General features: G+C 42.8%; 1 protein-coding gene and 1 pseudogene across 4 annotated transcripts in view; both read right to left on the bottom strand.

Moving 5' to 3' along the window:
- The window catches only part of PBX1 (PBX homeobox 1), a 322,139-nt gene extending 314,232 nt beyond the window's left edge, over positions 1-7,907 (bottom strand). The window contains exons 1-2 of one of the 4 annotated variants that reach the window (XM_075564295.1): positions 7,056-7,907; positions 3,695-3,768 (exon numbers count right to left, since the gene is read on the bottom strand). In XM_075564295.1, the coding sequence (XP_075420410.1) occupies positions 3,695-3,768; positions 7,056-7,246 (265 nt within the window). In that variant the 5' untranslated portion in view covers positions 7,247-7,907. The remainder of the gene's footprint in view (positions 1-3,694; positions 3,769-7,055) is intronic. The other 3 variants (XM_075564285.1, XM_075564309.1, XM_075564301.1) reach the window with 3 other exon arrangements.
- Positions 7,908-8,127: 220 nt separating this feature from the next.
- On the bottom strand, positions 8,128-23,162 carry LOC142438828 (gap junction gamma-1 protein-like; annotated as a pseudogene).
- Positions 23,163-23,253: the final 91 nt, after the last annotated feature.

The following is a 23,253-nucleotide window of genomic DNA, read 5'->3' as shown; positions in this document are numbered from 1 at the left end:
TCCAATGATTTGATTTGAGTTAACTTCAGTGCAGAGGAAAACGGGCTACAAAGCACCCTAAATAGCTATTAGATTCTAAAATTAAAAATTACTCAAACAATTACAGCTATTGGTTGCTACCTATAAATATTCTTAGAAAATGGAACTCAATTTTTTTTGTCTTTACCTGTTTTTTTTAAACTGTGTGATCATGACATACAGGTTAAAAAATTAATTCAAAGTGCTTTTCAGGAATGCATTTATGCTTGACTTTTCCCTCTTCAACCCACATGAACACACACATGAAACTCAACCTATGACTCTACGGTCAGAGACTAGGAAGGTTTCCTTTTCTGTTTGTTTTAAATAAATAAATACAAAGAAAATGTAGCAGTAAGTGTTCAAAAACCCTTTATTGAGTTTCTGTGTGCCCAAAATGAGCAAGTAGACAAAAGTCACATCTGAGATGCACTTAGTTGTAGGTTTGGAGAAGAATTCTCGTGTTGCTGTTTGAGATTTGCTGCTTAAACATTTTGTTCCCATTGGGGGTGCGGGGAGGCTGAGACTTATTTAAAAAGCAATAAAGTATCAAAATAAAACCTACTCACATTCAGAAGCAAAAAACACATGGGTTCTTCTGTTCATTTCCCCCCCTTTTTTGCCCCATTATCCCCAGTGATTTCCGACTTAAACGCTTATCAATCAACTGTAATTTAGATGACACTGCCTACTTTGCATGGTGTGTGAGCCTATGACACTTTAAAGTTCCAAACGGTCGGTAGGACAATCTTAACTGGTTTGCCTATTTCCTTCTGGGTCTTCCCACCAAAAAAATCATCAACCAAAGAGAAAAGGGGGAAAGAAAATCGCAAAAGCAACACATCAACCTCATTATGTTCCTCCAAGAGTCCTGCCTGCCTTTTATCATGACCTAGGCTGAGGCGAAAGTAGTGAGCTCTGGGTCAGAAAACAAACAAACAAACAAAGCCCACCTCAAGTCAAGTAACCTGCACAGTGCCTGCACCCGGTCAGGAATGCCCATCACATGAAAAGGACTTCAAGTCCCCAAACAATGAAGGCATGTGGGTGAACCGATCTTTCCAGCAATCTTTTCAGGAGCTCTGCAATCTAAAGGAAAACACCCCAGCAACTTTAACGAGGCACCGTTGTGAGTCTTCGACCCCTCAAACGCTGGCATGTAGAACGGGGAGTTGTGACGAAGTGAGGGTGCTAGAATTCAGGGAATTCTTTTCCACACACACCCCACAGTGAGCTCCCACCCTGAACAGAGTTCCTACAGAGCGCCCAGAGTTCCAAGGAGGCTTCTTCGTGCCCTTGCTCCTCCAACACACAAAGTGAAAAAAGAAGGGGGGGGGGGGGCGAGGCCCTCTTATTTTTTCTGGAATTGGCTGGGCAGTGGGTAGTGGGTTAGGATGTCCCCTCCAACTTTCACCCTGGTGTACCGTCAATCCAAAACTGCGTGTGTGTGTGTGTGCGCGCACGCACAATGCACGTGTGTGCCTCTGCACACAGGGGCATTGATTCAGCTTTCATTTATATTACTTGATAAACACTTTTTAAAAATATGTTATTTTAGAGCCAGCATACGATATCCGATTTAGATTATTTTTAAATGCAAACACATGAAATGTTGTCAAAAAATTTTGAAAGAGAAAATGTTACCTAACGTGCACCTTCAGAACATGATTCTGACCAAAGGCTCTCTTGGCCCCCCCACCCCCTTCCTATCACCATACTTCAGCCAGTGTGAACACCGCGCCAACCCGTAACCCACACCTGAGCAGGATGCCTGTCACAGCAACCCTCTTTGATCTACCGCCTCCAGAGGTTTTAATGAGGAGCTTGGGATGGTGCACCTGGGCCACCGTGCACAGTTACGTGGCCTAGCCGGCTTCCTTTCAGTAAAAAAGAAAAAAAAATCTGATACACTGCCCTCAAAAGCCGACTCATTTGCCTGGGTGATCACCTCTGCCTTTATATTTTGATTCACCATTTTTATGAATCCATATCAGCAAGAACTGATACTCATTTGGAAGCAAATCGCAACAAACCAAATTCACAAAGTAAGTAAGCACCAGAGATCAAAAAAGGAAAAAAAAAAAAACGAGAAGGAAGAGAGATGGTGAGAAGAGGGTGGGGGGAAATAGGAGCACACTTAGGTTTCCTGCTCTGGGCTGAGAGGAAAGAAAACAAAACAAACAAACTAAGAAGTGTGACCAACTGAAAGGGCTCCTCGGATATGTGTATCTACACAACCCATAAATCTCTTTAAAAAGGTGCCTCCCCGCTAAAATAACAATTCACAGCTCGGCATCAATGAGGTTAGGCTCAGGCAATGCAGCCTGGAGGTCTGAGAGGTCGCCACACCACCGCTCAGGTGGCTTTGTCTGGGATGCTGTATCCACAGCCCACGTAGCATTCCACAGAAGAGAGATTTACTAATTATACATCTATATGTCAAGGCCCACGTAATTGCATACCCAATCTATGGTCACATCTAGAAACTATTGATTTCTTCCCTTTTTTGTGTTAAGGTGACCCACAGCCAGCTCTCAAATAAAATGCCACCCTGCATGCCCGCCAACACCACCCGCCTGTTTCTGTTTTGTTTTGCTTTACGTGTAACTATCAATGTAGATCAACTGGACATGCAATTATATTTATTGCCACTTTCATTCATGTCATGCCCTTGCTTCTATGCTTTAGAGATGAATTATTGACCGTTACCCTCCTTGTTGTAAAAAAGAACGAAAGAAATGGGATGTCAGGTACTTTGCACCACTCAGAAGCGAGCGGGACAGAGCCCAGCGGCAGCTCCTGCTTTTATATCACCACCTCCTGCCCCTCGTGTGCGCCCCGTTATCAGATTGCCTCCCCACCCATTCTTCTTAGCAGGGAGAGCCATCCCCACTCTGTAAAATGAAGGCTGGAAATAAACAAACAAGAGGATGTTGCTAAATGTCCTTCCCCGAGCATCTGTTGTTCAAGAACACCTCTGATTGATGAGTGCTATTTTTTAATTGTTGCTTTAAAATTTAAATGCCCTCGTGGGACGTGTTATAAGTGTGTTAGTCCATGATACAAGGTCTAGAAAGTAGGAAAACAATAGAACGAGTGGTCTCGTGGCGTACACTGCTCGAGGCAAGCCGCCTTCCTGCTAGAAAATCACAGGGCACCTCCAAATACTGAGAACCTAAGGTTGTAGGCAGCGCTTTCCACGAAGGTAGTTGATAACACGCTCGCCTGGGAAGGTCGGTCTGTGGCTTTGTGTGATTACAAGGAGGGGAGAAAGGAAAGGAAACTTCAAACAATCCGGCCTCCCATGGTCAACTCCAAAACAAGTCGCGGTTTTCAATAAGGAGCAAAATACAGTCTTTCAGGAGAGTGAGTGGCCTACACGTTGCTCCCAAGGACTCCGTTTTTGTAAATTCCTTCAGAATCTCCTTTTCCGTCCCAATTTCAAATAGGGTAGCAATAGTTAAGAAGAATAAACCAGGAATGCTGGATAACTGTCAAAGAAACTTGATGCTTCCTTTTAAAGGAAGCAGGATTAGGGTATCCTATTGGGATAATATGCTCCATTTTGATAGTGCATTTATCCTGAGATTTTAATAATAATGAGTTAGCAACTGCTGGTTTTTAAGTGATGCAATTGGCCAAAGAAAATGCTTAAATGTTGGAATCTCATTCCTACCTGTTTTTTCTTTGATTTCACACAACACATTAAACAAGGCAGGCTTCATTCTGTGGCAGTTTAAAGCATGTTTTCTGAAAGAAAGAAACAACAACACGATAGCTTAGGTGGACTTTCAAGATTAAACTGCTGATAATACACAGGCAAAGAAAAATGCAGACATTTAGCCAAAATTATATGTCCAGCATAACTCTTGTGGCATGCTTCAATTATTTTATGACTTAGCACAGAGTCTTGCCATAGAAAAAAGAAATCATGTTAATTAGCAGCAGAGAGCAGCAGGGATTTAACTATAGAACAGAACTAACCTACATTAGGCTCCTTCAGGCTGAGTTTTGTTTGTTGGTTTTTATTTGTTTGTTTGTTTAAGTGGTTTAATCAACAAGGAATTCTAAACCAATAATCCTATTCAATGAAATGGATACAGCAAAGCCAAAGGCACCGGTTTAACAGTTTTCTTTAATCTATGCAAACCATACCAACCTAGGAGCTGTCTGCCTCTCAGTCTGTGTGTGTGTGTGTGTGTTCAAATTTAATTCATCCATGTGTTCAAATTCATTCTGCAGATGCCCCTGTATTCTCATAAACACAAGATGCTTGAAAGGTCTTCTGAGTAGAACTGTCAATTTATAAAATTTTCAGTCCCCAAGTTAAAGAGTATGGAAATGCATTGCCAGGGGCAAACATACCCATATGGGGAATAAATTCATTCGTCTATGTTCACATTATGCCTCTTGTGCACACTTCGCTTATTTGCAGGTGTTGAAATTCAATTATTTACAATTAGAAACTTGCACCCATTTTTTTGGGGGGGGGGAATAAATACAATGCTGCCATTTAGGTTAGTGATTTACCTAGTTCTTGGGTGTGTGTTTGTATTCAGAATGCACTCCAGGAAGAAAACAATAGCTCTCCCTTTATTTCACTATGTAGAATCACTTAGCAGAAGGAGATTGTTTTGGAAACAAGATGCTGATCATATCAGCTATTAGTTAGGGGAATTCTGTTCATTAGCAAACACTAATATGCGAAGATAAAGGGAAGCCCTGCACATAAAAAACGTGCGAGTCTTTTTAATGCCTTTGAAAATTAAGAAATAGGCATATTTTCAGGAAGAACAGAAACCAGAAGCATGCTCTATGTGCTACACAGCAATGGAGTAGCAAGCTCAACATTCAAGAGTATACAAATGAATGTATACATTGTGTCTAAAATATGAGTTGTCCACTTGGTAAACTAAGGTGTTACTGGGATAGTTAAAAAAAAAAGCATACTATTTGTTGAGCAGAGTTACATTGTTTAACCCAAAGGAAAGCCGGTGGTCATCTGGTCAGTTCCCAGTGTGGGGTGAGAGAAAGGGAGAGGGAACCCTCTTTAGCACACCAAAGACTTCTTTCTACCTCTTTAAAAATAGCTTCAATTAATGTTATTCTTGTCCATAGGCCCAAGGGCTAATAACAATTCCCAGGGGGCTTTATAGAAATACTACAGTTCCACAGCATACAACCGGGGTTAGAGAGGAAGAACAGGAAAAACATCCTCTATTCTAAAACTGTTCCTGGTCCCTATCAGCATTGAAAAGGGATTCCACCAAAAGCTGGGGCTGGCTTTGGGTCACAGAAGCTGAGAGGGACCTGACATCAGAAAAGTGGCGTCTGTCCATTCCCACAGGCCCTTTCTACTTTACAAACTTGTTACGAAGCCGGTTTATTGGTATGTCTGAGTCTAGTTTTCTGAAACAATACACTAGAGAAATCTTTCCAATTCAAAAGAGTGTTGTCAATGGGAAATCTACTTACTGAGCCTATCTCTTAGCTTTTCTGTCAGATAATACAACTCAAGAAGCCTACCGAGTAAAAACTTTCCCACATCAAAAACAAAAATTAGAACAGTTCTAGTCTTCAAATATTTCCAAGTTGTCAAGCACACGCAAGCCGCGTACTTTTCAGTTTACATGTTGCATGTGCTCGCAGCTAAACTAGGGCTGTAATTCACAACATTCACGATTTCTTTTCGCTGCTTCTCATTTTCTCAACTGAAATTCCTTTTTCCCCTAGACACAGATGCACATAATGCATCTTCTCCAGCTAAATAAGTCATTTGTGGTATATGGGATTGTGTGCACATGTTCAAAAGATTTGAAAGAAATACTTCTCAGATTTAACAAAGCTGGCTAACTGCAGAGACATATATATATATATATATATATTTTGCAGAGCAGGCTCCAGGTAAAATGTTAGTGGGCTGCTACTTAACCTAGGTTTTACTTTGAAAGAGTATATTTTTATATAATCCTACAGTGCAGAACCATAGATCCGGTCCAGGGTTAAGTTGGGAAGCCACACTGCTTCTTTATAATGTTTCCTTAATGAAGATCTTCATGACCTACCATATTGAACGACATAAAATTCACACACGCTTTCATTTCTATGTAGTTGCATTCTAAATGGTCCTGAAGGAAGCATGGAATAAGAAGCATGCTGCTGGATTTTTGTCCCCCACCCCCTTTTAAAGGACCATACATAGCTGTCTGTGTCACCTAATGGTTAGTAAGCCGACTCCAATTGAGAGACAATAAAGTTAAACTAAACATCTGAGTCTCTTAAAACTAACAAACCTGCCTAAAAGCAAAAATACATTTTCTTCTTTGGGGGGAGTGGGTACAGAATTGAATGAATGCAAAATATGCTGACGGGGAGTGACAAAGACGTGCCCTGGTTGTGGTTGTTGTTGTTGTTTTCTTTCTCTTTTTTTAGGGAGAGAGAAAGCTACAAGGAAAAAGATACAAATTAATTTCGGAGTGCCCCATCAAGGGAGAAAAATCACACGTCGCTGAATCAGGTAGGCAAGGAGTCCACTAAAAGTGGCCACTAAAAGAGTTCTTGGGACCATTCATTTTGTAAGAAAATGAGGTCCCTCGAAGAGGAGGCATGGGGTGCTGTTCACAACTTGACAATCCTGCTCTCGACACTTTTTAAAGCAGTAAAAAGTGCGAGGGCCGCTTTTGGATCAGTTGGCAGCATTTTCGCCGTCTCTCCCAGTGTGATTGTGGATATATATATATATATATATATATCTCTATTTTCACACACACACGGGCACACTACACACAGACACACATAGACATAGATATGTATATAGAATTAATGTACACAGCCACATTACGGCAAGGACGATTACACTTTCGATAGCAACGCTCCTTTAAATTTTACTCCTCCGCCATGTAGTTGCTCGCCAAAAAGGGAGAAGAAATAACATTTTAAAAGAAAGCGCTGTGGTGATTCCGTTCCCATTGTTTCCTCCTGCGAGAGGCAGAAAAACAAAAAACCCCAAGAAAGGAAAAGAAAAGCCTCCATCTCACCTGGCCTGCGCCTCATCCAAACTCTGGTCTGTGATGGTCATAATTTGCTGTAAAATGTCTCCAATGTCCTGCTTCCTCCCGCCCTCCCCCTCGGTCCCTCCGGCCCCATCCTGCAAGTGCTGGGACAGGCCGGGGTGTCCGGCCATCCCGACCCCAGCATGGGAATGCATCAGCCTGGGCTGCTCGTCCATCTCCCAAGGCAAAGGCAGCCCCGGCTCTTCCTCTTCTGCTCCTCGGCGCGGCTGCTGGGAAGCACCAAGGCTTTTTATCCTTCGAGCTGTCTTCGAATCCTTTTCAGGATAAACAGGGAAGAGGGAAAAAAGAACGCCAAAAGGAGGGGGAAAAAATCCCTTTGCCTCTTTAGAGGATGGTGGGAGGATGGGGAGTGGGGAAGGGGAGGGGGGCGTGAAGGGGTTGCGGGGTGAGGGTGGGGATAAGGGCTTGGTGGGGAAGGGTGTTGACTCCAAAAAGCAAGAAAAATAAACCACCTTCCCACTTGGCGAAAAGAAATCAGAGCTGGCTTTTGGTTTTTCAGTCCGGTGTCCTTGGCAAGGCAGAAATGGGCTCCCGGCGCTTAAATCTGTGGCTTAATCCTTTGGCAAATATGCATGGATCGGGAGAAAGGAGAGGAAGGCAGGGGGATTGCAATGCAAACTTTCCCCCCCACCCCCCGCTGCCCCCCACCCCCACTCCGGGCCAGAGTGATCTCAAAGGGGGTGGGCTGTTGCCAAAGCCAGCTCTCCCCCAGCCGCGGCGGCAGGCAGAGCACAGGCTCGCTTCTCCGCCGCGTCTCTGCAAACTCCGGCAGCCCCGGCAGCCTCCTGCTTTTGTTTAGCTCAGGCACAGGACTCTGGAAACATAGACAGAAAAACCACAGCCTGAGAGGAGGAGGAGGAGGAGGAGGAGGAGAAGGAGGAGGACGAGAAGGAGGAGAGAGGAGGGGGCATCGGGAAGGGGGAGGGGGCGGGGAAGCCAGGAGGCGAGGGGGGGGGGAGAAGGAAGGAGGAGGGCGTCTAGGACCACGCCCCCCTCCCCTGATTGGCCATCAGAGAAAAAAGGGCCCCTCCTCCCCCTACTTTCCTCCCGGTGCCTCCTCTTCAGCCTCCTTCAGCTCCTCCTCACCCGGCGCCCTGTCAATCAGAGTTCAGAGGTGGGCCGGGAAGGAGGCTGAGCTAATACCAAGTCTCCAGTCCTTAAAGGTACAAGGGTACCACAGTTTCAGTAGGATTTGTCATTTCCACTTCGTTTTCCTTGTCTCTCTCAAGTTCTGTCCTTGAGGAAAACGTGACTTCACTTAAAATGCAAACCTACAAACATTAACACGAAAGCACACAGTCGAGTTGGAATTGCCCCAGTTTTATTCTGCGGTAACTTTGCCCACTTAAAACTCGAGTCTTTGAAAGCCTTGGAACTCAGGGAAATGGTGGAAAGCAAAAGTTTTGTCAGCACGAAATAGTTCTGAAAGCGCATCGATAATTAGTGACTGCTAGTAAGTATCAGAAATAATAATAGATGAGAAACCACTATCAAAGTAAAGTTAAAAGGAATACTGAGCGGTGACATTTCCATTGTATAAAAACTAATTATGGACTATGGAACTAAATAATGCCGAAGAAAAGATTAAGAAATAAGTTCGCCAAATGAAACCAATTCAGCATTTCTTTCCCTTCCCCCTGGGGGAAATTAGTTATTTGGCTTAAATACTTAATAAAGAAATGCATTATCACAGTCTGGTTCTCGTTTTTAATATAGTGTAATAAGCATTATTAACTGGGAGAAGAGGACTGACATTTATTGAACGCCTACTATGCACTAAGTAATTTACATGCATTAGCTTATTTAATCCCCAAGACATCTCTGTGAGTTATGGTGTATTATTTCCATTTTACAGAGAAGGAATTCAGGAAGGTTAAATAACGTGTCCATGTTCCCACAATTAGTAAGTATGGGAAGTAGAATTCAAACACAAGTGTGCTCCTCTTCAAAAACAATGGGGTTTCTGCTATAGACCCTGCTTCAAACTAATGGAAGCACAAGGAGTGCAAATATTAGTTATGTATGTTTTGTTTTGTTTGAGAAGAGACCTAAAGAGCTTCCCAAACCCGCTGCTGCTGAGTTTGACTCAGGACGACCTCATGTGGCGAACTGCCCAAGTCTGTGGGGCCACCTTTGGGTGTGCTGGCAAGACCAACCTTTCTGTTATAAGTAGAAAGGCCACTTAACCACTTGGATTACCCAAGGACTCCGAGGACACATATTTAAACACGATGACCCAACTTGAAAGTAGCCGATAAGGAATAAAGAAAAACAAGAATTAAATGGAATCAGTATAAAAAGGTAGTAATAAACCCTCAGCTGAAGTCCTTCTATACTCGAGGGTGTGGCAGAATTTGCTTCTAATTGTTTTATTACACAACACAGGCAAGAGAGGCGATCTGGCTGGTGACACATCATAGTGTCTGTTTGAGAAAACATAGCAGACCAGTCAGTGGCTTAGGAAAAGCCCGGCATATTTTGAATTAGACAATATCCTACTCCTGTGTAACCAGCCCTTTCCCTGGATGGCAGTATCCCCAAAGGAAATGCTTGACCCACTGCAAACCGCAACATCCCAACCTGTAAAATGGGGCTAGTCCTATCAGGTACTATGAAATGTTATTCTTTTCATTAATCCAACCTCCTTCTCAATCATTAAGCAAAACAAGTTTGGCAAGATAAGGAGCACGTATGAAAGCAGTTCTGAAGCTACATGGCGCTTTTTTGTATGAGGACGTGCAATCGTGAGTATCCGTTGTAATGACAGTGTCCTATTATTAACAACTGTTTTATTCACATATGCACTCTAACTTGTAACCTGTTTGTTTTATCAACACTCATCAAAAGTTGGGCACTAAACTACATCTTCAACCAACATATGATATGTGAGTTAGCATCTCACTTATGGCAGAGGAAGTTATCACATCTTAGGGCATAAAACAAAATCAACCCAGAGACGATAATGCATCAGTGTGCCAGCCGGTGTGTGATTCTAAGTACAAGCCTAACAGAAGCTCAAAGGATAAGCCCCAAACAAAATTCACTGCCAGAGTCCCTTCTAATTTATAGCGACCCTATAAGGCAGGGAGAACGGCCCCTTTTGGGTTTCTGAGACTGGGTCGCTTTTCAAAACAAAACAAGACGTAAGGCCATCGAGTCAATGTGGATTCATAGTGAACCTAAAGGAAAGGGTAGAACACACCCTCTGAGTTTCCAAGACATTTTTCCAGTTTTTCTTCCCCAAAGCAGCCAGTGGTATGGAACTACTGATCTAAGGAATAACACATAAGCACTAAGCCACCAGGATTACAGAGTAGAAAGTATCATCTTTCTCCCACAGATCGGCAAGTGGTTCTGAAATGCAAACCTTGAGGTAAACTACCCAACATGTAACCTATTACCCCACCAAGGGGTAAGAAGGAGCGTTTTAGTAAAGAAATAGAAAGTGCATAAAAATATAAAACCAATAATAATGAGCAATTTTTGAATACGTGTGTGTGTTAGTCTGGGTACTTTAGAGAAACAAATCCACAGAGACTTATATGTATAAGAAAGGATTTTATATAAAGGTTAAGTGAGCATCAAGAAAACATCCCAACCCAGTGCTGCCCAAGCCCACAAGTCCAACGTGAAACCCTGTCTGATACCAATCCACAAAGTCCTCCTCCATTGCACAAAACACACGCAATGATGCTGACTGCAGGAGGAAAGCCAAATAAGTGAACATGTAAGCATCTCAGCACAGGCAGGAGTCTCTACACAGTTGCTCCAGCACCCATGGCGGCATCAGGGTAGGTCCATATGGCTTCTCCTCAGGGATGTCTTACAGTAAGTGAACCTTGCCAGCTGAAGCAGGGAACCAGCTACGGCAGCTGCACCCTGCTTCAACCTAAGTGCTGAATTTCCTTGGTTCTTTAGTAATTTTTTTAAACTTTTTTTAAAAATTAGGGGTTCATATGACTCTTATTACAATCCATACATATACATACATCAATTGTATAAAGCACATCTGCACATTCTTTGCCCTAATCATTTTCAAAGCATTTGCTCTCCACTTAAGCCCTTTGCATCAGGTCCTCTTTTCCCCCGCCCCTCTCCGCTCTCCCCTCCCTCATGAGCCCTTGATAATTTATAAATTATTATTTTGTCATGTCTTGCCCTATCCGGTGTCTCCCTTCACCCCCTTTTCTGTTGTCTGTCCCCCAGGGAGGAGTTCACATGTAGATCCTTGTAATCGGTTCCCACTTTCCAACCCACTCACCCTCTACTCTCCCAGCACCGCCCCTCACACCCCTGGTCCTGAAGGTTCTTTAGTAATTTTAATGGAAAATACTACAGAAAACGTACAGAAGTGGTAGGAATCCTGGTGGTGTAGTGGGTTACAAGTGTGGCTACTAACCATAACGTCAGTAGTGTGAAACAACGAGCCGCTCCCCAGAAGAGAGATGAGTCTTTCTATTCCCAGAAAATTTACAGTCTTGGATACTCACTGGGGCAGTTATATTCTATAGTTCTCTAGAATCATGATAAGTCTGAATCGACTCAATGGCAGTGAGGGGGCTTTTGTTTGTTGGTTTTTATAGATAGTGACTGGGGTCTTAAAGGCTTGAAGATAAACAAGCGGCCATCTAGCTCAGAAGCAACAAAGTCCACATGGAAGAACACAGCAGCCTGTGTGATCAAGTGGTCCCAAAGGGATCAGTTATCAGGCATCAAAGAACAAAAAATCATACCATTAACTGCACACCTCCATGATGGGATCGCTGAAGACAAATGGGTGCATAAGCAAATGTGGTGAAGAAAGCTGATGGTGCCCGGCTATCAAAAGAGATAGCATCTGGGGTCTTAAAGGCTTGAAGGTGAACAAGCAGCCATCTAGCTCAGAAGCAAAAAAGCCCACATGGAAGAAGCACACCAGCCAGTGCGATCACGAGGTGCCAAAGGGACCAGGTATAAGGCATCATGCAAAATATATGTGTGTGTGTGTGTGTGTGTGTGTGTGTGTATACCATATTGAATGAAGGGGGAAGTGCAGAGTGGAGACCCAAGGCCCAAGTGTCGGCCACTGGAGATCCCCTCATAGAGGGGTTTAGGAGAGGAGATGTGTAAGTCAGGGTGCAAGGTAGTACCGATGAAGAACACAACTTTCTCCCAGATCCTGGATGCTTCCTCCCCTCAACTACCATGATCGGAATTCTACCTTGCAGGGCTGGATAGGGCAGAGGTTGTACACTGGTACATATGGGGGCTGGAGGCACAGGGAATCCAGGGTGGACGATGCTTTCAGGACCAAGGGTGTGAGGGGCGATGCTGGGAGAGTGTAGGGTGAGTGGGTTGGAAAGGGGGAACTGATTACAAGGATCCACATGTGACCTCCTCTCTGGGAGATGGACGGCAGAGAAGGGGGGGAAGGGAGACTCCGGATAGGGCAAGATATGACAAAATAACAATGTATAAATTACCAAGGGCACATGAGGGAGGGGGGAGCAGGGAGGGAGGGGGAAAAAAAGAGGACCTAATGCAAAGGGCTTAAGTGGAGAGCAAATGGTTTGAGAATGACCGGGGCAGGGAATGTGCAGATGTGCTTTATACAATTGATGTATGTATATGTATGGATTGTGATAAGAGTTGTATGAGCCCCTAATAAAATGTAAAAAAAGAATAGAGGAGAGAAAAAAAGAAAATGATTAGGGGAAAAAACAAAGAAGTAATAGTATGGTCTAGAAACCCTAGAACAGCCCAAACGGAAATCCAATACACGGCTGTCAAATCCATTTCAACTCCTGTTGGTGGTAGTTGCCATCAAGGTGATTCTGACCAACAGCAACCCTATGTCCAGAAGAATGACTCACTGCCCAGTTCTGCGCCATCCTCATCCTGGGTCTTCTGTCTCAGCCCACTGTTGTTGCGGTCATGGTATCAGGCCATCTTGAGGATCTTCCTCTTTTTTGTTGCCCCTCTACTTTATCAAGCATGATGTCCTTCTCCAGGGCATGGTCTTTCCCGATAACATGTCCAATGAACATGAGACAAAATCTCTCCATCCTTCCCTCTGAAGAACTTTCTGTTTGTACTTCACCCCAGACAGATTTATTGGCTCTTTTGGCAGTCCGTGATATTTTCAATGTTCGTCACCAGAACCATAATTCAAATGTATCACTTCTTCGGTCTTCCTTATTCAGTGTTCAACTTTCACACACATAGGAGATGATTGAAAATGACTTGGGTCAGGCGCACTCTAGTCCTCAAAGTAAGAACTTTGCTTTTCAACATCTAAACGCACCTTCACACAGACTCTATACAGGGTTTCTGATGCTGTAAGTCTTTACTGGAACAGGCAACTAAACTTTTTTCCAAGGAGTGGTTGGTGGGTCTGACCCCATAACTTTAAGATTAGCAGGCCAGCTCTTATATGACAGCACTACCAGGCTCTTCAGAACGGATTAGAGAAGAGCCAGTTCCATTAGGATGGTTGGAAGCAGGCTTTGAGGCAGGTCTGAAGGAGAAGTTGGATCTGGAGGGCAGAGTTAACCACTGGGACAGAAGAAACACTGTTGAGGGAAAATAGCAATGATACCAGAAAGGTCTTATTGCGAGAACCTGAACCAACTGACTGTGCTTATTTGGTGGGCAATGGAAAGCCACTGTCGGTTTCTTTTAAACCTGGGGGCAGAAAAGCATGTTGTCAGGTGAACTGTGTGGTTGGTTACTCAGCACAGCATGGTTGAGAAGGGAGATGGAATGCCCCTGAGTTCAGAGAGTGGCAGGATAAAGGAAAGGAGAGCGCAGTGAGGACCGTTTCCAAGGTCGAGTCAGTCAAATTCAGTAATGGGTTTAATGTGGATGGGAAGGATGTGGTGTATTAACAGAATAACAATTACAGTGGTGGGTACAATCTCTGAGAGCTGGTTGTGTTCCCTACGCTCTGATTTAAATTAGCGTCCCTGTGAGTTTATAATCTCAATTTTTCAGGCGAAGAAACCAAGGATCCTAGATGTATTAATTGGCAAACTATGTGTATGAAAATGCTCTTATTTTTAATACAATACACAAAATTAAGGAAGTCAAGATTAAAACTGTGTTAGTCTGGGTAGACTAGAGAAACAAGTCCATGGACACACATATGTGTATAAGAAAAAGATTTATATACAAGAGCAATTGAACATTGAGAAAACATTCCAGTCCAGTTCAGATTAAGTCCAATATTAGCCCATATGTCCAATATCAATCTATAAAGTCCTCTTCAGACTCATAAAGCGCATGTAATGACGCCGAATGTAGAAGATCACTGGCCAGTGGGTAGAAAATCTTTGGATCCAGTGTTATTGGAAACATCTCAGTGCTGGCAGGGGTCTCTGTCTCAGGGTGGGTCCATGTGGCTTGTCAGCTGCTATCTTTCTCAGAGTGTGACAAGAGAGATTCCCACCTCCAAGGAGGAAACCCCAGTTTTCCCAGAATTCTCAGGAGAAGGCCAGGTCCACACAGAAGCCTCATTGGCTATGATTCCATTGACAGACTAGACTCCACCCCTTCACTCTTAATCCTCTCAACTGGACAATTACATAACTGCCACAAAAACAAAAACCTACCAAAGGTTTTTAAAAAAAGCTAGTATCTTCTTTTATGCTCCAGTTAGAAAACATCAGCCAATCCGTGGGGAAGAGATGAGACTTTCTTCGCCCATAAAATGTTACAGTCTCAGGACCCTCACGGGGCCACTCTGCTCTGCCCAAGAGGGTCGCCACGAATCCAAAGGGACTCAATGACCGTGAGCTTGGGTTGGTTGGGTTTTTGGTGGGCTCAAGTTGGGCTGCTAGCTACAAGGTCTGCAGTTTAAAATGTGCAGCTGTTCCAGTCAAGATTTACAGTCCAGAAGCCCACGAGCAGTTTCATTCTGCCCCATAGAGTGACTGTGAGTAGACATTCACTCAATGGCCGTAAGCTGAAATGTCAAGATGATGAGGATTCAAATAGTTCATACAAAGAATGGAATTGAAAGATACCTTCAGAGAAGAAGATCCTAGCTCTCTCTCTCTCTCTCTCTCTCTCTTTTTCTTTAACCTTTGGTGGTTTTTTGTGTTTGTTTTTTATCTTAACTTTCTTAATTTTGTGAAATGTTAAAGCCAGCAAGCTTCCTGATTTTATATTTAGAAATGCATAAAAGTGGAGTTTGAGGAAAAACTTCCACATAAAATTTCTGTTTTCGAAGTTGTAACAAGGAATGGATAATACTTTTTGTACTTTCCACATCTCATCAGTGTATGAGTTTTTATAGCCGTTTTAAAAATACAAGCTAAAAGAATTAATAGATCAAGTACCCACTTTATAGTTCTTCTGACTAATAACTGAAACCCACTAATTTATCTTGCAAAGACAGAAATTATTATAAAAATCTGGTCAACTAGAAATGTACTTGTCAACTAATGTGAACTGTCTCAGTTATCCTATTTTTTTCAAACCCCATGAACAGGCAACTAGTATATATCTTCATGTTCTTTAGGACAAAGAGGGAGTACTAAGTGAATGTACAAGAACCTTCTCCATTCCCCCAAAAACAAACTGATCGCAAAGGAATGGCTTTCCGTAGCATTCTCACAAAAGTACATTCACTACCCCATGATGTTATATCATCTAAGCAGAAATTCTGCTGTGCATTTTCATGTTTGTATTTTAATTGGATTCTAAGTTTCTGTAAGTCCTCTACTTCCCAAGAGAGGCAGAATCAATCCTTATAACCAACCAACGCATCTAAGATGATGAATGAATGGCATCTATTAATGTCCAAGGATTTTTGTCTCTTTCAGCTATCCTCTTTTCCATTTCTTTGATGTTTCCACTCTTGCTTTCTTTGCTGTTGTCCAACCCTCTCATCTCTCTGCTCACAGAGATCTGAAACCCCTCCAGTTGATGCTGTTTTTCTTGCCTCATTAAGCAGAACCTCATTGTAGCCCCCAAAAGATATGTTGAAGTACCCTTGTGAAGGTGATACCTGTGATACCTGTGAAGGTGAACTTGTTGGAAAACAGGGTATTTGATGATGCCAACAACTCAAGTAACATGAGGTCACACTGTGGTAGAGCAGGTCCTAACCCAATACACGTGGGAACAGAGACAAAGAGAGAATGTGGGCATGACACGATGGAAGAAGTTGCCCTATAGGCCATGGAACACCATGGAGTGCTGGCCATCACTAGAAGCTAGAGAAGGGACATGGAATTGATTCTCCTTCAAAGCCTAAGAAGCAGCACAGTTGACATCCTGAGTTTGGCCACTTAGCTTCTAGACACATGACCCTGGGTCTACTACAAGCAGTATGCTTACATGCTAGCTTATAGATGGGTTCAAGTCCACCCAGAGGCACTCCAAAGGAAAGCCTGGGACTCTACTTCTGAAGAATCAGTCATTAGAAACTGCCTGGAGCAAAGTTCTCCTCTGACACACATGGGGTCTCCATGAGTCAGATTCCACTCAATGGCATGTGGTTCTTCTTCCTTCTTCTCTTCCTCTCTCCCTTCCTCCTTCCCTTGCTTTTTGCCCGCAGAACTGTGAAATGATACCATGTTGTTCTTGTCATCCAATTTATGGTATTTTGTTACAGCATCCCTTAGAAACTAAAACATCACCCTTCCTTGCATGTGGCTTTTAAGCAGTAATGCAGGCAGAGTCTAAACATGAGTGAACTTTAGAAGATTTATGAACTCTTAAAAGTCACATACCAAATTTGATAGTATTTACTATTTTACAGTTTTCCTTGAATGGAGTGTATGGTTGATCCAAATCTCAAGGAATTTTAAGGTTTAAAAAAGATTATATCTACTAGCCTTGAATAATCAAGTAAATCTTATCATTTAACCCTGCATTGGGCTTCAAACACAATGCACTTAGAGTTTTAAAAGTCATCTGACTTTTGTCTTAACCTGTTGCTCACCTTAAGGCACAGAGTGGGCGCCAGGTGTGCGGAGAGGAGTGGAAACAGGAAGGATGCTTGGGGACTTTCGTAAGATCAGAATCCAGAAGTGAGGAAACCACAGGCAAATCCAACAGCGCTGCATTTAGATGCTGTTGCTCCAACTCCTAGTCACTCTATGCATAACGGAGCGAACCCTGCCGGACCCTGTGCCATGCTCGTTTTTGTTCCTTTGCTTGAGATCACTGCTGCAGCCACTGTGTCAGTCCATCTCCCTGGAAGCCTTCCTCTTTACCCCTCTACCAAGGAGCTTGAGTGACACAGTGGTTATCCTTTGGGCTGCGATTGGAAAGGTCGGCACTTCAAAACCACCAGCTGCTCCTCAGGAGAGATCCACATGGTCAGTTCTACCCTGTCTTAATAGGTCCCTATGAGTCAGCATCCACTCCAAGGCCGTGAGTTTGGTTTTTTGTCTACTTTACCAAGCATGATGTCCTTCTACATGGACTGATTTCCCCTGGCAACATGTCCAAACCATAGATGACAATATCTCACCATCCCTGCCTCTTAGAAGCTCTCTGGCCATACTTCTGCCAAGACAGATTTGTTTGTCCTTTTGGCAGTCCAAGATACTTTCTATATTCTTCAGCACCACCACAAATCAAATGCACCTATTCTTCATCTTATTCAAGGTCCAACTTTTATATGTATATGATCAAAACTAAACACACTGGCATAGAGTTGATGCCAACTTATAGCAGCTATATGGGACAGGGTAGAATTGCCTCCTTTGAGTTTTTGAGACTGTTTACTAGAGTAGAAAGACCCATCTTTTTCCCATAGAGCAGGTTTGTGGTTTCGAACTGCCAACATCACAGATCGCAGCCCAACACATAACCATCCAGGCATCCTCAAACTACAGCCCGCCAGCTACATGCTGCCCACTGAGGACATTTATCTGGCTCGCCGGCTATTTTTGCCCCACTTATTTTTTTACTTCAAAATAAGATAAGTACATTGTGCATAGGAGTTAGCTCATACTTAAAAAAAAAACAACAAAAACTACAGTTCGTGCCTCCAAGGAGTCCGAGGGACAGTGAATTGGCTCCCTGTTTAAAAAATTTGAGGACCCCTGTATCAAGCCTCCTCACATGAGGCAATTGAAGATACAGTGGCTTGAGTCAGGCACACCTTAGTCCTTAAAGTAACACCTTTCCTTTTTAATATTCTAAAGAAGTATGTGCAGCAGATTTATCAAATGCAATGTGTCCTTTGATCTCTTGATTGCTGCTCCCATGAACATTAATTTTGGATCCATGAAAGACAAACTCCTTGACAACTTCAAACCATTCTCAGTTATCATGATGTTACCTATTGGTCTAGATGTAAATATTTTTGTCTTCTTTACACTGGTTTTTAATCCATGCTGAAGGCTGCAATTCTTGATGTTCATCAGGAAGTGCTATGAGTCCTCAGTAAGCAAGGTTGGGTCATCTGCATATCACAGGTTGTCAATAAGCCTTTCTCCAATCCTAATGCCACATTCTTCTTCATATAATCCACTTTCTCTCATGCTTTTCTCACTATACCGATTGAACAAGTATGGTGTGAGCACACATATGGATAGATGATCAAATTCATGATAATTCTGGAGATATCCAGAAATGAAGAAATCAGAAATCGCATCTTTATTTTTGACCTGACTGAATAAATGGTATAGCCACTTACTGATACAATTCCAAAGTTTATGCTCTATCTACCGTAACATCTCTACCAATAGTAAGGATTATTTAGATTTGATTGACCATACACAAAATAACAGACAAAGCAAAATCAATACAAGGAGCCTCACAGTATGTGCTTTATGTGTGCTCTCTAATAGTTTTATCTGAAACCGCGTTTTCATGGAGTTCCTTAGTACCCACCTTCCTGCAAAGTCATGTCTTTCCCAGAACCTCAGAAGGTTACCTTGTTTCAAATTAGGATCATAACTGGAGTGGGAAGGACCCCACATACATCATGACTGGTGTCCTAAGAGGAAGAGATACGGAAACGCAGAGACACAAAGAAATGATAGCAGATGAAGATCGGGGAGAGACTGGATTTCTACAGCCCCCCAGGAATGAATCACTGGGGCTACAAGAAGCTGGAGGAGACTTCTCCCCAGAAGAGTGGTTCTCAACCTTCCTCATGCCGTGACCCTTTCACACAGTTCCTCATGTTTCGGTTACCCCACACCATCAAATTATTTTCGTTGCTACTTCATAACTGTCATTTTGCTAGTTATGAACTGAGCGACCCCTGTGAAAGGGTCATTCCACCCCCAAAGGGGTCGTGACCCACAGTTTGAGAACTGCGGCCCTAGAGGTTTTTTTCCCCCTACACTTTCGTTTGTTTACCCATACTCATAGTTACTCGTGTAGCTTTTTTTTCAATTGTGGCAAATATATACGCAGCAAAACATTCACCAATTCAACAACTTCTACGTGTATAATCGATTATAGTGCTGTGTTTATCCTCTTCATGTTGAATAATCATGATTGTTATCCCTCTCCAGAGTTCCCTTAGATCAGCAGTTTTCCACCTGTGGGTTGAGTGACCCCTTTGGGAGGTCTTAGATCCGCCTGTGCTTGGGACTTAGACTTAGAGCAGGCTGTGCTTGGGAGACTAGATCAATTCTGGTAAACTGAGGTGGACAGTATAACAAACAGTCCAAATAGAGCAAGTCAGATATTTATAATCTGCGGTCAAAATGCAGAAACGATTTTCAGTAGCACAATTACGACGGTGCCAAAGTCCTAGCCCAAGGTACAAGGTGCACAGCAGAGCCCAGTGGCTACAGGCCACACAGACCCAGCCCTGTTGCCGTTGATCTCGGGCTTTATCTCCAGCCTTATTTCCTCGTATTGCTTGCGGACTGAGCTACTGCTCCACAGGTGTGCCGTACACTCTCTCACCTCTTTGAACCAGGATATGCTCTACCAGAAAAGTCACTGTGTCTCCTTTCACTGGTGCAATTCAATTCAAATGTCTTCGCTGCTTAGTCCTTTTTGACTTGCCCAGGCAAAATGAATTATTAATTCCTGAGGGCCCCCTGCATGCTGTTCACGCAACTCTTTGCTTATGGTTAAGTATCTGCCAGTGATCTGTGAGTGCCGTGAGGATAACTTCAGTGCTTGGTGACTGGCACATGAAAACTCAATATAGCCAAGAAAGAAGAAAAGAGACGGAAGAGGTCACACTGCAGATTTTCCCCCTTTTCTTTTTATTTATTTCTTCTAATTAACATTAATCTGAGTGTATGGCTTCACATACAGAGTGAATCATTTTTGCAGGCAATTATTTTGAGAGCGATGCATACAGCAGAAAGGGGTTGACCTATAAAGACATCTAAGATCCCTTCTAGCTCCCAAATTCTTAGGAGAAAGTTAGCGTTTTTAAATAGCTGTATCAGAAGAGTTAAAACCAAGAGCTGGTAGGATTCAATTATGCAACTAATTGTCTCAAATCTTCGCTTTACTTTGTAAATCAATAAGCTTTATATTCCTGAATTGGCACTTTGGATTTCAACAAATTTTAAGGCAGCATAAAATTGTTTAATAGACAAAGTCATGATAATAACATGACGGAGAGTCTTATGCTGCTCTTCAGTGCATTGCATTTTATATCATCAATATCAAATATGTAAGTTAATAGCAACTATCTTTCTTAAATCAATAATAACTACCTCAATTAGTTGAGATTTAGGAGTGATTTTATATGACACTTTCCTAAGTTATCAGGCAGGTGAAAGCAAATCTCTACTGATCAAGTAGGCGACATTCAGTAGAAAAATAGGTAAGGGAAACGACTTGCCATTATTTTTAAAATTGAATGATTTCTGTTTGAGCCAACCAGGAGTGACGTCTAAATGGTAGGCATACACAAATACACACAACCTTTGGCTGACCCTCATGCAAACGTGCCCCTCTTATACCCTCTTCTTCTAAACCCAAACCAAATCTACTGCCATCTAGTCAATTCAGACTTACAGTGACCCTATGGACAGGGTCAGACTGCCTCTGGTGATTAAGAAAGCTCTACTCTGGAAGGAGACTGCCAACCAGCTTTCTACCATAGTGGGTAGGTTCAAACTAGCAACTTTTCAGTGAGCAGTTGAGCACTTCATCACTGCACCATTCTCTTTATATTGGAGCCTTCGTTATGAACAAAAGAACTAAAGTGTGTCCCTTTTTTTCACTCTAGAACAAGGCTCATCAAGGTCAATTCTCAAGGATAAAAATAAGAAGTGGTTTTGGATTTTCTGTTTCAGAAAAGGAAGCACACCCCACATGTTAACTAATAAACAAAGGCCTGTAACACCGTATATTATCAGAAGGAAGATAGTCTTCTCAGTAGGTCTAAAAATAAAGCAGTCTATCTTTTTTATTTAATTGGTATTTTTTTTATCATTTTATTGGGGGCTGTGCAATGCTTCTCATAATCCATACATGCATCCATTGTGTCATGCATATTTGCACATTTGTTGCCATCATCATTCTCAAAACGTTTGCTTTCTACTTGAGCCCTTGGTATTGGCTTCTCCATTTTTTCCCTCCCTCCCTGCTCCCCCCTCCCTCAAAAACCCTTGATAGTTTATACATTATTATTTTGTCATATCTTGCACTGTGTGACGTCTCCCTTCACCCATTTTCCTGTTGTCCATCCCCCAGGGAGGAGGTTATATGTATATCCTTGTAATCAGTCCCCCCTTTATATGTCACCTATGCTCCATCCTGCTGGTATTGCCACTCTTGCCACTGGTCCTGAGGGCTTTATCTGTCCTGGATTCCCTGTTTCCAGTTCCTATTTGTACCAGTGTACATCCTCTGGTCTAGCCAGATGTATAAGGTAGAATAGGGATCATGATAGTGGGGCGGGAAGGAAGCATTTGAGAATTAGAGGAAAGCTATATGTTTCCTCGTTACTATACTACACCCTGACTGACTCATCTCCTCCCCGTGACCCTTCTGTAAAAGGATGTCCAGTTGCCCACAGATGCCCTTTGGGTCCCCAATCTGCACTACCCCTCATTCACATTGATATGATTTTTTTCCTTTGTTGCCTGATACCTAATCCCTTCAACATCTTGTGATCACACAGGCTGGTCTATTTCTTCTCTGTGGGCTTTGTTGATTCTCAGCTAGATGGCCGCTTCTTTACCTTCAAGCCTTTAAGACCCCAGGTGCACCATCAACTTTCTCCACCACATTTGCTTACGCACCCATTTGTCTTCAGTGATCATATTGGGAAGGTGAGCACACAATGATATGATTTTTGTCTTCTTTGATGCCTGACACCTGATCCCTTTGACATCACGTGATCAACAGGCTGGTGTGCTTCTTCCATGTGGCCTTGTTTGCTTCTGAGCTAGATGGCTGGTTGTTTACCATCAAGCTTTTAAGACCCCAAAGTAGTCTATCTTACGTGGGCAAGAAAGTCTGCTGTACACATAAAATGGGTGGACTGGGAAGCCATACAGAAAATATTGCTGTCTATCAGAAAACTCCCCTCAAACACAGTCCTTGACAAAAACTGTAGCACATAATTTCAGGAAACTGATCGTTCTCAAATCTATGGTGGACCAACATTGTTGGCTTAAGGTTAGTCCTGCCATTTATTACGTATTTTGCTTTCTAATTCTGGACACATCACTGGATCCTCTTCCTGGTCCTCTTCGGTGCCTTCAAGCAAGTCCAACATATTGCCAGGGGTCTCCTCCAAGCTGCCGTCTTGTCCGCTTCACCATGCTCCACGTTGGCAGATTTATGAATGGCATAGACCATGTTGATCACTGAAGGTGCCGCAACCAAGGCAATCTTGAACGTCTAGAGGTGCACATAGGAGAAGAGTAAAAAGACATCATCGCAAACGTTCTTGCAGCCTGGTTGCTCCATGTGTCATGCAAATTTTCTTTGATCTCGGTAAGACAGAGACTCTCTTCCGACAGCCATGAGGACAATCTCAAAGACAATCAAAATGGTGACCTCTATGTTCCCTGAAATGTTGGAGGGATTTGAGATCTCTAGTAGGCAAGTCCGGGAGCTCCAACCTGAGGTGACGGAATAGGTTTTCAGAATTTCTGTTGTGCAAAATTTCTTTAGGAGAATTAACCTGTCATTCATAGTTTCAATCTATTTGTATCTTGTTACAATTTCAGTAATTTACCAAAATGTGTGTTTTCTATTTTACTAATTCTCTCTTCAGCTATATCTA

The sequence above is a fragment of the Tenrec ecaudatus genome, chromosome 1 (genome assembly GCF_050624435.1).
Source record: "Tenrec ecaudatus isolate mTenEca1 chromosome 1, mTenEca1.hap1, whole genome shotgun sequence".
Taxonomy (NCBI): domain Eukaryota; kingdom Metazoa; phylum Chordata; class Mammalia; order Afrosoricida; family Tenrecidae; genus Tenrec; species Tenrec ecaudatus.
The sequence above is the reverse complement of the archived record's forward strand: the minus strand, read 5'-3'. Positions and strand labels throughout refer to the sequence as shown.